Source organism: Oryzias latipes, chromosome 21 (genome assembly GCF_002234675.1).
Source record: "Oryzias latipes chromosome 21, ASM223467v1".
Classification (NCBI taxonomy): Eukaryota; Metazoa; Chordata; class Actinopteri; order Beloniformes; family Adrianichthyidae; genus Oryzias; species Oryzias latipes.
This window is the reverse complement of record NC_019879.2, coordinates 29,096,528-29,113,284: the sequence shown is the minus strand read 5'-3', so window position 1 is coordinate 29,113,284 and position 16,757 is coordinate 29,096,528. Positions and strand designations below refer to the sequence as shown.

The 16,757-nt window shown below is 39.8% G+C and overlaps 1 protein-coding gene across 3 annotated transcripts in view; it reads right to left on the bottom strand.

Moving 5' to 3' along the window:
• The window catches only part of lrp1b (LDL receptor related protein 1B), a 351,436-nt gene that overhangs the window by 203,292 nt on the left and 131,387 nt on the right, over window positions 1–16,757 (bottom strand). For all 3 annotated transcript variants that reach the window (XM_023950578.1, XM_023950576.1, XM_023950577.1), the window contains exon 2: window positions 14,088–14,225. In XM_023950578.1, the coding sequence (XP_023806346.1) occupies window positions 14,088–14,225 (138 nt within the window). The remainder of the gene's footprint in view (window positions 1–14,087; window positions 14,226–16,757) is intronic.

Genomic DNA, 16,757 nt, shown 5'->3' with positions numbered 1-16,757 from the left:
TCTTATATATGTGTATACATTTGTTTTGTCAGTCTATATTTACTGTAAATTCAAGCACTTTACAGAAAAGTGATTGTGGTGTGATTTTACATTTTCACCTGTTCTCCATGAGACAAACCAGCCTAATACTAACATTGTAGTGCATAAAAAAAAGAAAATGCTACATGTGCTCCCCTTAAGATGCAGTCGGTCCTCTCTACGAACCCCCCCCCGCAGACCCAGACAACCCCAAAACACACCCCATCCCAACAGATCGACAGCCATACGGTTGCATGTGACTAAGGCTGTAGATGTCAGAAAATCCTTTTTTACAGCCTTATTACTGTATGAGTGGAGCATGTTATCAGGCACAGGGGGGGGGAAGTCATTAAAACAATAAATCAAGGTTGAATATTTGGAAATTGCAACAGTGTTTCCTGCAGTGACTTTCAAAAATCAAAGTATTTAAACTGAATAACAGTTTGTCAACTGACCGATCCTCGCCGCGGAAACAGCCTCCAGTGCGTCTCAGGATACTGCAAGGGCTTCTATTATTGAATTAACTGTCAGTTATAACAGTAATATAATACTTTTATGAGCTTGTGAGAAAAAGTTCGGTTTACTGGAAAACTGCAGAGTTGTTGCTTTTCTGACAGTTTGAGGAAATAAATTCCCTTGCAGAGCCTCGCTCAAACACAAAGCCGTCCCTCAGTCCAGCACAAACTCCTCTGACCTTCCACGCTGAGCCACACAGATGGCGGAATTTGAAAGATGGAGGCGGCTCTGTTCCTTTTCCAGTACTAAGGAGTTTCATCATGGGTAGATAGAGACTAACCTGAGGCTAACAGTCAGATTCCCCCCATCTGGCCTAATTATGGCTTCCCTTTAGGGATGGTCATTTCTTTTGTCTGTGAATAGCTTGATTTTCCCCTGGAGTTGTCTCAAAATCAAGGCCTACATTTGATGTGAGACCAAATTAAGATGCAAACCCGGCACAGGAGGTAAACCCATGCCTGGCTGAAAGACCTTTCAATGATTAAAATCATCTGAAACCATAAATAAGGACGTTGTGCAGTTATGAGGTCTGTGGAGGTGGTTGGTATCCTCTGGGTGGCATGACTGACAGGACTAATTCCACTACTGTGAAAATGGGTCATATAGTCTCTGTGGTTCAAGAAAAATGTAAAGGGGAGTAAAAAAAAAAGGAAAAAAAATGATAAAATGACTCCAGTGGTTCAAAATATTGACAAGTCTTTAGAAAGTCATCTCAGAAATGTAAGTATGTCAGCTTTGTTGTGACGTGAGGAGTCCGGACAACAGAGGTGATTTATAAACCCCCAAAGGAATTCAGACGTACATTAACATGGATTTGAATAAATGTCCAGGCTCAAATGTGACATTAATGTTGTTAATCCTTTCAAAACAGTTTGCTGAGAGATCTGAAAACTGGTGCAGAGCCAAACTTCTGACATGCCCCTAAATATTGGAGGAAGCATCACGGGTGTGGGTGTCAAAAATCTTCCGTCGAAAAATGAAATTTTAATTCCGGCCACTCCAGAAGAAGGAAATCCGCTGTAATAGGATTTGATGACACCGGATTGTTTCCTCATACTAGAGGGAGTAATGATATGAGTGACAACATCTAACCAGACTGTCCAGGAACAAAGTAAGATGCATGAAATATTGATTGCCAGAACATGCTGCTGTTGGTCCAGCCAGGCAGTCAGACGGAAAAACTCTCCAACATCTAACACGTAATCTGACACGCCGTTTAAAAAGAGGCAGGGTTTAATACATATAGCACAGACAAAGTCATTATAAATGGACTTGAAATGGTCACATGCATCTGTGTGGAATACAGAATAGGTGTTAGAACATTACAGGGAATTACATGCTCATATTTTCCATTAAAATAACTGCTGTGTGGCGTGGCAGCACAGTAAAAACAATGTGTGTACTGCAGTGTTGGGCAGGAAAACGATCACTTTCACTACTTACTACAAATATTCCATCCATTAGAGAGGCAAAAATTTAATAAATATGCTAATACGCTGCAGTCTACAAGGTTGGATGGCAGCAACCTACTGAGAAACGGTAAAAACCAAAAAATGATTAAGCTATATCTGCGGCCAGACATTTTGGAACAAGAGCATCACTTATCACAGGCTCCTTCACCCAGAAGAAAAGCGTTTGTTTGAGTTGTCGTAATGAAAAGTTAATCAAGTGGGATAATTGAATGTTGTCGGAAACAGAGGGTGGGAGGGAAGATGCATGTTTGACATCTTTCATTTCTTACAGGCCTTTATGACAAGTCAGAGAAAAGGGCTCCAGATTTATATTTATTTTAGACATCGGTGTGCAGACGCGATAATAATAAATGACAAGCCTTTTTTCTTGCTAATTTACAAGTTAATAAATCTTTTAATGACTTAAATCAGTGAATCCTCGTGTGAAGGGCAAACCATCATCTTTGAAGGGATGCACCAAGACTCTTCTAATTATGTTTGCCTGCTGGCTTCTTACTGTGATGTAAGCAGCAGGAAAACAACATAACAAATAATGACATGGCTAAAGAAAAGTCCCATTTCTTGGAGCAGGTATTTACCCACCAAATAAAGAAAACAGACAGCAGCACACACACGCAATGGATATACCTTCATGTAGTTGTATCTCAGTTACTGTGTTGAATAGGATATTTGTGGATAAGATTACCAGGCGAAGAAAGATCATCAAACTGTTCTCAATAAATTATCTCAACTAAATGCCAAACATTCTTTCTAGAAAATGAACTGCTTCCACCACTGCCTTATATAGATATACAGCAGGAATGAGAAACGGCCATCTAGTTAAAAACAAACCTATTGAGCATCTTTAAATCCACTTATGGCATGTTAAAATAAAAAGACACACATATATAACTAGGTACAAAACATAAAACAGCTCAGTTTTTGTGACGCAGCAACTGCCATGGCAGGCTAGTGTCTCCCTTCTCTGCTACAATCCTGAAGCCTCCACTTGCAGACAAATCAACGTCTTCATTTTTCCCGTCTGTGGTGGTGTCTGCCTCTGCAACTGATTTTGCTCACAGCTGTTCTAATGTTAGCTTGGGATTGTGGCATGCTTTAAGATAGCGGGAGAGAGTGTTAACAATGGAACGCTGGTAGTAGCTGGAATGTAGCTAACTTTGGTGCCATCAGTCCAGGCCGCAAACCAGAATTGAATTTCTAACTGGCCGTGGGTGGCCATTGTGCAGCGGTAGGGCAGTCGACCTCTGATCGGGAGATTGCAGGTTCAATTTCTGCCTTGCCCACCCATGTGATGAAGTGTCTTTGGGCAACACACTGAACCCCACCTTGCCCCTGGTGGAAGGTTGGCGCCAGTGTTCGGCAGCAAAGCCGCCACCAGTGTGTGAATGTGTGTGTGACTGTAAAGCGCTTTGGGCCTTTGAGGAAGGTAGAAAGCGTTATAAAAGTATACGGCATTTACCATTTAATGAGCTCCTACCACGCTGGAGAAAATATGTCTTGAGAAACTGACACACACACCTTTTTGATCATAACTAAAAACGGCATAATAGTAATCAACAGACCACTGGGAACGATTTTACAATAGAAAACATAGTTGGAGTGAGATTTAAAGCTCCTATAACATGCTAATCGTATTTTTTTTTAAATATGAGCATGTTTTCAAGGAGAAACATGGAAATAAAGTACCTTTTAAGGATATGTCCTAACCATGTTTCTTTTTGAAAGATAAGTAAGAGCTTAGGTGGAAATATATTTTTTAAACATACAGTGTATTTGATCCAGACCAATAAACCTCTTCTTTTTACACGAAAGCTCTTCACAAAAGACAGGCCAGATCTGGGAGCAACAAACTTCCTGACTGCAGTGAAAACATCAGAATCAGAGTCCGTAAAGGGATGAAATGGGATCGCAGGCAGCATCAACGAGAGTGGCACCAGTGGTTGCATTGTGAGCAGCGGAGCAGCTCTTTGGCAATCAGAGAGTCACCACACGATTTAACAGAACACCACATTAGAATCAGGGCCTGGAAATGTGTACAATGTATGAATCATGTGTACTGTGGGATTTTTATGGAGCAACTTCAAGCAGTGTCACACGCCACACTATTCTGGGACTGAAATGATAATAAAGCAGGAATTATATTTATTATCTGCCACTTTTCATATTCATAATTGACCTGTCTTCTGTTTATTTCTTTTTCCTGCTTCACAGTCCATTAACAGCACATGGTCTGATTCTGCTGTAAATGTCAAGTACTCATGAGCTATTACCAAATAAGGCTTTTAATGATTAATACAATGGTGCAGGTCACGTTTATTCCAGGATAAATGTGTGAGGGTAGTTGTTATTGTGTTGTCTAAATGTCAGAGGAAGTGAAAGATGCTGTGAACTCATGTAGTTCCCGACACCCTTCACTCGAACACTGCAACCGCTCACCTGCTTCTTCACTTTCCCTCGGAGCTGCAATAAAAACGGTTCCATTAAACCGTTTCACGTTACACCAAACTAACAAAACAAGTTATTTTTATGTCTTTTTTATTTTCTCTGTATAATTGACATTGCATTCACCTTTTACTTGTGTTCACATGATAAAGCAATCTTACGCACAATCAGGCGACAACAGCTAAATATTCCACTGAAAACAGATCACGCTGATGGCGGATCCTGGTTCACACTAAGAAATGACTGTTTATCATTTGGAATGACAGAATATGCAAATAAAAGAGGAAATTATAAAATATTAATGCGAGCAATCGATCAAAAGTTTGGGAGAAACAAAAGGAGAATGTCAATGTGAACATATTGAAGACAAATACAGAAGGTCTCATGATAAATAATGGTGAGGAAATGAATTATAGTGAAAAATGATGGGGAATAGTTCTGGGTTTTGCTGTTTAATGTGCTTTTCGCGCGCCAAGAATAACAAATTCAAGCTCAGTAGACCAAACGCCATTCGCATGTCAGGGGCCAGGGGTCCTGGGGCGTGATTTGGGTGGCACGCCGCCACGAGAGTTCAACTATTTGAACTTTGGCAATGTCACTAATTCACATCAAATCATCAGGGACTTTGTGCACTTGACATTTTCAGTGACATGATCAGCGAGTAAAGTGCAAATCCAATATGTCTGATCAAAGCGAAGGTTCTCGTCCTGAACCTCCATCTATCCATTTTCTTAACCTGCTCAATCCCTTTTGGGGTGACGGAAGTGCCAGAGCTCATCCCAGCTACTGTAGGGCGAAGGCAGGGTACACCCAGGACAGGACAGCAGCCGCCTGCAAGGCTCATGAAGCTGGAGCATTCGCGCCCACTACGCCGGCCCCCCGGGAGGCTGACTGGCTGCCAGGCAGAGAGACTCTGGGGAGGCAGACTGCTCGGGCCTCCTGAACTTTGTTCGTCAAGACAATAATAAAAAAGGTTCTTTAATTTTATTCTTGGAACAGCAAGTCTTCAAACTGGGTCACAGAGACACAGGAAATTTGTCATTCAGAAGCAGTTCCACAGCCCACCGTAGTGAGAGAGTCGCTGAATGATGTCATGAACCCAGACATTGATATAATGATTACTGATTCAGAATAAATGAATCCACCCTCTCAACATCATCTGTGTCTTCCATGCATTGTGAATAGGATATACACAGACACTGGTCCATGTGAAGACATTTGGCTTTTGGTGAGATTGCAGGATTAAACCTGAGAGGTGGGATCTTTAGCAATCACAACATTCTTCAGTCAAAAATTACAACCCACCAAAAAAAAAAAAATCCCAAACTCCAACACTTTGTGTTGAAACATTTTTTGCATTCATTTTTAGCTAGCCACTGTATTTTTTTTTTTTTTTACTTTGTATATGATGATCTACAGCCTCTAATCAGAATGCTCCGCCTCAGGGCTGCTCTGGGAGTGGCCATGGTCATTCTCCATTTTGACAACAAGGAAAAACATTCCAGCCTTCAGCCTAGGAGGCAAAAGGTCCGTCTTTGATGTCCTTATTACACCCTGTGTGAGCCGCACATTTAGAGGATTCCTTTGGACTTGGGAAACAAAGACTTGTAACTACATATTGCAGAATCCGCCTGTGGCAACATGTGAGCCGATTCTATAGATTAAAACTGACAGGAAGGACCGTTTTAGTGTGGAAACAAATGCTGGTGAAGACCAGATTCTCACTTCAAAGTCACCAATAATGAAGCTTGGTCTGAAGCCCTTGGCATCAATTGTTCCGTGTGCAGATGTAGGTCAGCATGTTGCATCAAAGTGGGCTTCCGACCGGTCATCACAAAGTCACAGCAGCGTCTGAGCACCCACTCAAGGCGGCATATCAAACATCTTTTTTTTTGCACCGTATTTATGAATGTGTCCTGCATATTTAAAGTTTGACACTGGCTCATATTTACTTAGAATTGACTTTTTTTTTCGTCCTGATTTGAGCAACATAGAGTTCAGAGTTTCCACATCGCAGCCATGAGCGCACAATTAAGAATGAGTTTCCTGAAGGTGAGCAAAACGAGTCTGGGGGGTTCCATCTGGGCAAATTCATATCAAGCTCTCCTGGGAGGCTCAGCATGTATATTCATAAGAGGTGGGCAGATAAGGAAGAGGGAAAAAGTTTGAAGAGATCCAGCTGGTCGCTGAAAGCTTCACTTTGGCGACCTCGATTCCTCCTGCTGCAGTGAGAGGAGTCTGTCATGTGAGACCGAGCTTCCTGGACTGTCTCCTTCAGACTGACCTCATGGTTGACCTTACACGGTCTCATACTATCCATAATATATTATGCTTTACACAAAACGTGAAAAAAGATGAATACGTGAACTATTTCAGAATAATTTATTCACCGAGAAAGAATACGTTCTCACTGCTTTAGGCGAGGACATTTTCAAGCAGCCGAGTGCCGTGCAGAGCTAAAGGTGGGTTGTTAGTATTCAGATCAGGCATTTTTCTCAGTGCAGCTGTGACAGGATTTAAGAGCACAAAGGTGCCATGTAACCTGCTAAAACATGAAGGATGAATGACTTTTGTTGATAGCTCAGAGTGGAGAAAAAAAAAAAAAAAAGACCACAGAGAGAACTCAAAAAGTGGACAGACCAACAAAGAGCATCAGTCAAAATCCCCCAGATCCTAAACTGATCGAGCAGCTGATCCATTTAGTCCAATCTCAGAGGTCTCAGCCTGCAGCCTGGAGAAAAACCAGAGGTGTGAAGGTGCCAGACGCCACAGCATACGCTGATAAGTGCAGAGTTCGTGCCCTGGCAGGTCAGAAGCATTTCTGAGGAGGAATGATGCCTTCCAAACTCAGGAGAGAACCCTCTGAAGGCTCTGTCACTGTTCAGCTTTTCTACTTTTAAGTGATCTGACATTTTGAGCTGTTGAGAACCAGGTTCTGGATCAACTGGTCAAAAGTCATTTCAAAGCTGCTTTATAACTTGTTTTTCCACGGATGGGAAACCAAACAAAGCCACATAATTGCATCCAGTTTAAAGTATTTTCTAATATGAGTCCGAAACCCTTTCTCCTCTATTTCTGATCCGAGTTCAGGGACTGAAGTGCAGGAAGGGTTTATTTGCTCACATTATTGCATTTGTGAGTCCTCTCCACTGCTATTCTGAATGCTGGTTCCTACTCTGTAAAACTTTTTTCACAATAGAGAACATTTTAAAACTTCGCATTGGTTTTATTAAGGTTGCTGCACAACCCCATGCTCCTCACTTTCCTCATTTGTTCACGTTTGTGGCAGAAGTTACCCTACAGCTTTCAAAATATTTTCTTTACAAAATAATGGTACATTTTCAAGTCTATAAATGACAATTTCTAAAGGTTTTCCTTACTGCCTTGGTCAGCTGCTGTATAATGTAATCAAACATTTAAACTGAAACTGGAAGATGCCAATAACACCCCATCATAGGAAACAAAACAGGAGTCAGCAAAGACTCCATATTTTGATCTACAAGAATGTAAACAATGTCATCTGTCAACTCAAAGCAGTTGAAGCCTTTGTCACAAATTCTTTTACGGGTGGATCTGCGGCCAGAAACGGGGAAAACAGTACGTGGTACACATGGAGTACCGAGCCGGTAGACCGCTAAGTGAGCCCGCAGAGAAAGAGTGTCAGACTCCAGACCTCAACTGGTTTTTCAGAAACCCTGCCTTATCTGCTGCTGATTCCCTGGATCAGGCATGTTTTGCCAATCAAGAACTACCATGGCAGGGTAGATGGACAACACCTGTGCTGTACAGTAAAAATGTTCATGTAAGTTTTTTCTTTGGGCATGCACTTTCGTTTTTTATCCCGCTAAATCCTGAGGACTGTGCAAGGAGCCCGTTAGTGCTGTTTGGAAGTTTGTCCTCCTTGTGTGCAGCCTGCCAGTTAGAAATCAGGAGGCAGTTTATGGGGACATCCTATAGGCGTCCAACAGACACCTATATGTCATGTGCTAGTTGCTAGCTAGTATGCCCAGCTGGCACATGACTAGAATGTGGCGTGAGGACACCATACAACACCATCAACCGTATGTCATGAGTGCATCTAACGTCCATTATCCTTAAAAATACTTCACAATTCAATCACCACAAGCACGAGCCTTGAGGGAGTTTCCTCCAGGATACACCTGTGCTCTTAAAGATGCAGCCGCTTTTCTGTGCGACCCTCCATGGATTAACAGAAACCAAAAACCCACAGTATCATACGGGTCAACCCTCCATACAGATGCAAGGCAGGGATCTACAATCTTTAGTGTATAGCTTTTATATTGCGTATATAGCGCCCATATTACATTAAAACTATGTATTTAATGCCCAAATCACTATTACATTGCATATAAACAGCACAAAACCGTGCAGGGTTCATGTTCTACGTCGATTTACGTGTTCTTTGTGTGGTTTTACTTCTTCTGTGGTTTCAGCGGGATTCATCCATGACACATCTGTGAAAATGTGACGTAAGTAACATAATCTCACTTACTTTTTCCACGTATATTATTTTCATATGAACAATTTTCATACGCGTAATATGCGCAACATGTCCGTAGTGGGTGTGTGACACGACCTTAAGGCTTCAAGCAGAATCTCTAAATGTTATCTAAAAAAACTTAAATTCTGATCAAATGTAATAAAAAAAGATTAAAAATACAGAATGATAAGAAGCTGTGATGTGAATTTCATCATTCATCAACACTGGCTTTATATGTCAGGACCAGCAGTGATGTTATAACATGACTATAGTCAAAGTTTATTCATTTCTACTGTCTACATGGTGTCGATGTTGTAATTCTCTGAGTCAAAATAGCTTTAAAGAATTTCTAAATAAAAAATAAAGAGCTGTTTTGCTACATGTTGATTTGGGGGCTGGCAGCAGCAGAGAGTGAGACCAAAACAACAATACATGTTCCATCGGTGTGACATTTCTTGTAGTTCAGGGCTTTGGATGTTCTGAGCCCGACACTCTTCGAATGCAGAGCAAATTGGTGCACATTAAAGAAAAAACTTGTACTGTGTGAATGCGTGTTTCATTTCTCTGGGAGTATAAATTATAGAGAGAAGAACAATGCGTCGGAGTGGAAGTCTTGAAAATGTGATCCGAAAGAGCACTTTTATGAGCCAGTATTACACAGAGAGCTGCAATATGCAAAAGCCCCACACATAAATTATAAAAAGCACAAAAGATTGAAAAACTTGAAGGAAACAATATATATTGGGGGGGGAAAAAAAACCTCACAGCTTAATTACCTGCAGAATTGAGGATGGAGGCAGTTTAAGTAGCAATTATGAAACAGAATGAGGATTATTCTTGCCCAATGGTATTTATTGAACAACTTAATTATTGTAATTTTTTGTAGTGTCTGAGCTTTTTTATGTCCAAACGAATAAAACAAATAATGCACCATAAAAAACCCAACTTCATCCAAATATTTTTGGGGGAAGGGGGGGGGGGGTCTGGTCAGTAGAATTATTCATGAGTTCAGTCCCTCTGCTTACATTAACCCACTTTATTTTGAGTATTCACAACAAGGAGCATAATTTAAAAGCAATATTCAGTATGACTGCATAATCTTGACAGTCCATCAACGCGGTTGGAAGTTGGAATTCTTCACTTAAAAATGTTTGAAATAATTACCTTTTGCTTCCAGCATCAGGTGTCTTTCTATGCTGACTGGGTTTAGACTGGGGCTAAGAATGCAGGTGCTCAGATACTCACATCCTGCTCCCAAAAATGCAAGTACGAATATAGTAATTTATCATGTTTTTATATGTATATATTAGAGTGTAGTAAAAATATAATTCCGTAATAATATATTTGTTGCTTTAAAATGCAGAATAATGTTGAATTTTAAGTTTATGAACTAAAAAGAGCTGAATGAGCAGCGCTACTGTGACCAGAGTTAAACAAATGTTCAAATGAAAGTTGGCCGACCATATTATTACACAGACATCAGAAACTCCCACTACCAATTATCATAAACCTTTTAGTGCAGTTGTTGCATGTCTTTTTCCTGAACTGTACTAAACAAAATAGGCGTTTTTTTCCTCAAACCAGACCTTTTAGTCTTCTCACTGCAGTAAATCCAAAGCTACTGCTCTCTCACGCTTCATACAGAGACAAATACCCCATGACTACAGCTCTGACAGGTCTGAAAAGGTTGCACTTTCTATGTAATGAGTGTTTTTGTGGTGCCAGTGGAGCAGCTAACACCGCCAACATTGCCTTATCACAGAGGCCAGGTGTCCGTCGCAGCGCGGTGTGCCTGCTAGGAAAGTGAGCAGCGCCACACGATGGGTGTAGATCACGACACCTGGTGCACCTGTCCTGCTGTGTCTGCCTCACATCCCGACTCCTATCATCCTCAGAAAGTCACCTTGGTAACCAGACTTAACTACAGATGCTCAACAGTGTCATTCATATGACCGTAACATTCATTAAGCTGCTCATTATCAACTGCATTTAAATGAAGTGAAACAAAAGATAAAGAAGGATGAGTTTTGATCTGATTGAACCCAGAAAAGATCTAAAACTCACATCAGATAGAAAAGCACATTTAAGCCTCAATTTACTTTGCTGGAATAGTAATAAGTCAGAGCACATTAACAAGAAATGAAAGTTAAACACTTTCTGCAGAAACATAATTCATGAATGTAATACTTACTTAATGGGTAAATTATACTATTTTAATAATACAAATAAGTTGGGAAAAATCTGATTAATTACTATGATAATGAGATTTCTTTTGCCTTGGGTTTAAGGATGCTTTGTCAGGGCCACATTAATGAATTGTGAGCCCGGGGCTCATTTTCTTTAAAGGCCCCTGCATTATGAACCATTTATACATAAGCTCACCCATTCACACACATGTATACATACATATATAAACACATTTACACACACACACTTCGAGTACGCTTTAATATTTGGAGATATTAAAGTTAATATAAATATATTATAAAAGCCAGTGTTTCCTTTAGGAGGGCAAAAAAAAAAAAAAAAACGACTTTCAAATCCTGAACTGCACTTTCTATTGAAGGACGAGGGAAGGAGTTCTATGACGGTTTTAGGGGCACCATAAAAGAAAAATGAACAAATACATGAGATAAAAGTTGTTCAATTATTAGAAAAAAGTCAACGATTTATGATAATAAAACCTTAAATTTATGATTTATTCATTCAATCACCGTCTGAACCCATTTTGTCCCTTTTGGGCTCATGGGGCTGCTGGAGCCTATCCCTGCCACTGTGGGTGAAGGAAGGGGACACCCTGGATGGGTCGCTAGTCTGAAGCAGGGCATTTATGATTTAAAAAGTCATCATTTTTTAAAAAGAAAGGCACGTTTTATTTTTTTGTGTTTTTTAATTACATTGTAACTTAATAAAAATTAAGCATTCACCTTTATTCTTTTGAATTGTTGAATTTTTTTCTGTACTTGTTTAACTTTAATTGTGTAACTTTTTGACTTTTTTTCCTCTCATAATTTTAGGACTTTATTCTCATATATATTTATATATTGATTTGAATAGAAGCCATGACTCTGTTGTAAAGTAACGCACTCTACCAAAGCCCCAAAATAAAGCAGCATAATTAAAAAATTTAAAGAAGAACGGACTAAAATCAGTAAGAATCAGTAAAAATGTAAAAGAGAATCAGTAAAAATGTAAAAAAGAATCAGTAAATATGTAAAAAAGAATCAGTAAAAAATCAGTAAGAACGGACTAAAATCAGTTTTCAGGTTGTAAATTCGCAAAAAGTTTAAAATATTAATGTGGATCAAAGGAAATTATGACTTTGATTTTTTACTTTTGTTACTGACAGCAACATTCGTTTTAACCATTTCTATATGTATATTTACTGGCTTAGGCCTGGTGTCCACTTTACAGACAAGATTAAATAGTTAAAGCTGATTATTATAGCATTTTTTTCTACTTCAGGTGGGAAAAATGCATAGATCATCAATCCCCGAAGAAGAAATAAGTCCACACTGTCTGCATATTTACATGGGAGTTTGTTAATATTACGTGAAAAATCACTGCAGAAAACGCTGATTTTAGCAGGAGAAAAATCACAGCAGGACCTTCTGACATACTTAGCTCTGCAAAAAAACATGAGGAATTACATTTCTCATGTTGAATGTTACTGGTTGTGGACGGAAGAGCAGCTGCACTTCATCAGGGAGTACCGTGTTCCCTCGTTTATTGCAGTTTCATTCTGAAAATAATCAGCAAAAAGTGAAATCTGTGAAGTAGGATAATAGATGTTTTAAGGCTGTAAAAGGCCTCACTGCACATTTTAAAGACGTGAACACTTTCAGACTTTTTATTCTTTAAACTCTCAAAGTTCAAATCTTCATAGAAATATAAATTCAGTATTATGAAATGAAAACAAGGATATGGATCTTTATCTAATGTCTGCAGACATAACAGTGAAGAGAACAGAAAACTCTGTTCAAACCCAGAAGAACGGCTGTTAATCAGCAGAAGAAGGAATAGCAATCTTTGTCATTCCGACGAGTTTTGGGCCCTATTTTATTTTAATTCACAGCACTGCCTTATTATAAAAAATTTAAAAAAATGCTTAATCAATTATTGAAGATGGTTAAAATGAAGGATATCTAATTATATTTCACTTGCTCCAAAAATTGATTCATTATCTTTCCTAATGAAACATAATTTGCACATATTTTTAACTGTGAATACTTGATACATTTTTGCTATGAAGATTTTTGAAACAGTGTTATGTCTATTTTACTGATACAGTATTATTCTTTTTAATTATGTACATGATTTTTCTAATGAATATAATCTGCATATATTCTAGATAACTGATCATCATTTGCCATGTTGATTTCTAAAATATAATATGTAAAACGCAATTAAGTAATTCATCTTTGTCATGTGTTTTATTGATACCTAAAGATTCTTAATTCTGTCTGAAAAAAGTTATGAATAATGATTTTATTATCCTAAGTTTGATACGTCATTGTATGAATGTATAACTGATGATTGTAATGTTTTTGTGTATTATTCTTATTTGATTCCTTAAAATAAACCATTTCAAAAAAAAAAAAAAATCAAAAGGTTTGATCGCGATCTGAGATCTATTCAAGTGTGTTAAATAAATCTCTGTACAGGAGATTGATTGACAGGGTCTCCAGCCAATCAGGACACAGAAAAGCTGTATAAATAATAGAAAAATATGCAAAGTTACACTGGAAAATATCTGCAAGACTGCGAAAGGTGAACCATGACATATGAGGGAAGCCTGTATTGCACTGCCCCTCCATTTTTCTCTGTGTATTTAGTAAAAATGGGGAAACAATTTAACAAAGCAGAGAGACTGCATCACTCCATAAGAGCTTGACGTCTTGATTGGTCGACTCACTTATTTCCAGCAGGTTATTTTCTAAAGCCAATCAGCATTTCAAGCCATTTAGTGAACTCTCTTTTCACACGCTCATCATATTCCTGAATGACGGACTCAACTGAAACTGGACATCCTTTCTTCATGCTCAGGCGGCCCTCAGCAGCCCAGGGGCCCCTCAGCAGCCCAGGGGCCCCTCAGCATCAGCCTCGGTGAGCCGGTTGTGTGTCTGTGGTCTGCCTACCTCGACAGTGGACTCCTTCGTCGAAGCCGTCCTCACAGTCCCGAGCCCCGTTACACAGTTTGTTGAAATGGATGCACTTTTTTGTCCCTAAACACTGTATGTGGTTGAGGGGACATCTGATCTCCACCTCCTGAACACCTACAGGACAGAAAAAAACCACAGCAAGCAAACTTTAGAATCTTTTGACTTTTGTTTTTACCACTGAAATAAGGAAATCCAACATATTTTCCTTAACTTGTTTCTGCCCTCTAAAAACGCTGACACATCAGGATTTCGTTTTATTACAGACCCACGTGTATGCAAATAAGCTCCCCGGAATCGCTCCTACGCACAGCAGATGTTCGCCACGCTGCCGTGCAGCCTCATTGGTGGAGTCTCAGCGAACTACCAGCCTTCCTCGGGCATCCGGGCGGTTGGCAGAGAGCAGCTGCTTAAGGATTCATGAGGCACATAGGTGACCCTCATTCATGTGTCAGTCCCCATGAGCACATAAACCACCGCTGACCAGTGCACCAGCACTGTAAATGTGACACATTTCCCACGTAACTGCTTTGCTGTCAATTACTAGCGCGCCTCTGCAGGCCCTTAATGGGAAGATTTATCACCCGTGTGATGAGTTTCACAGCATTCAGAGTTCTCCCACCTTAAAGAGCTCACATCCAGGCACGCTAGAAAATCTAGACTGCGCAATTATTTGTTCGCAGCATCTATTCCTGCTACGGAGGGTAGGAAATGCCACAATTAATGTGGCTGCTCCAGAAATTGCTGTCATCCCGTGCAAATGTACAGCAATGATTTGAGAAGATCTGTGTCTGCACCGGCGAGATGCTGGACTCGTGTTAGTCTCCGCTCGTGAGCTTTCTGTGGTCCCAAACGTGTGGCGGGAAAGCTTCGCCTTAAATGGAAAGATAATGGTTTTGTTACTCGCAGAAGTAGAAATCTGCAACACTTTTTTTTCCTGCAGTTATGTGTCATCTATAAGTAACCTTGTCCCTGAGAGTTCATGTTTCATTCATGAGCAAACTGCCAGTCCCCACTGCTGGCTTTCCAAATATGTTTTAAACATTTCCCCAAGTCTCTCCCTGTGTGCCTCACAGCACACTTTGATAGTTGCACATCAGTGAGGCTGAAGAACTCTGTGTGATTCATTATACATATTGGAGAAGCTCACATGCTTAGAGATTGAATTAGTTTTTTGAAATATAATCGTTAAAGTTTTTGAACTTTTCATCTTCAGTGCTTTGAATGGAATTGAACCTGAAAAGGACCCAATCCTTCACTCTGCTGTCCATTCGGCTAAAGTTGTATTTAACGCACAGATTTAGGGGTCTGTGATACCCAAAGGGTGCTGTCAGCTTCTCCTCCGGTTCCTCGCCACCTGGGTTCTGATCTAACGCGATGAGGGAGGGATGGTGCATGAATATTCAGCCGTGCTGATCTGTGCACAGATGGTCTCCCAACAGCTGAGGTGCTCAAAAACCTTCGGTTCCGTCTCAAAGTCCTTTGCTGCACTGCATGATGGCTCAAGGTCAAAGGCACGCGGTCAGCTCGTTGTCTCCTCATTTCAAGGTGCTTCCAACCCCAAACTCTGCTTACAGCCTGCCTGCGTTCGGCCCATGCTGGCATCTCAAATTCAAATGACAAACAGCAGCTGTGCAGTGGATGCTGTCACAGAACGGCGTGAAGCTTTCCAGTCGAGTCTGCCTCTGTGTGTGATCTCCAGGGCCTGTGCGGGTTTCCTCCCGACACTTTTCCTTTCCAAGCTCCAAGAAATGAAGAGCCCTCCATGTAGATTCCTTCACCATGGGAGAGGGACTTAATGGTAGAAAAGCACTGCAGGAGGCGGATCACATCGTAGAATCAACGGCACAACATGCTCGAATGAAGCAGCATCCTCAAGTCTAATGTCTGCCAAAACATACTTTTCCACTTTAGTTCAGCCACAATTAAAACATTGTACTGGTCAATGCTCTTTAAATTTACAAATATGTCATATGCTCTTCAAAAAAATTACAGATATTTTGGAAGCAAGATTTCTATTAAAGTTCTATAGCTGCCTTCACGTTGTTATTCCTTAATATTTTTTCAAAACCTTTTCAAAGAAAAAGTTGAGTTCTTCTCTCCAGCTTCCTGCCAACTTTAAGGCAACTCTAGGCATTTTTTTCTTAAGAACTTTTTTAAGAACTTTAAAAAGACTTGACTTCATTTCTCGAAGCTCCTCCGTTTCTGGCCCTCGTGTGCAGAAAAGTCTGGTCCACCTTGCAGCTCTGTGGAGCTTTTTGAAGAGTAGATTCAAAACCTGCCTTTAAATAATTTAGTCTTTAAAAGAAGTAAATATCTGTTGGAATTGTTTTATTAATTGCTCCTCCTATTTGATCAAAGTCAGTTTAGAAAAATGTTTAGTTATTTATGTGTTCTGGATTTTATTTTCAATAATTCAACAATTATTTCTTCATTTATTCTTCTAATGTATTATTTGTCTTTGGTGCTGATTAATTTATTTAAAAAAAACATTTATTTAGGTTTATGTACAGCTCAGTTTTGGTTCCTTCACAACTGTGTGTGCGCGCATGTGTGAGGATGTGCATGTGAATGTTTCTATTTATTTGAAAATCTTCATGCAACATAATAAGACAATATATGTTAAGCTTTGATTAAATTAGGTCATGG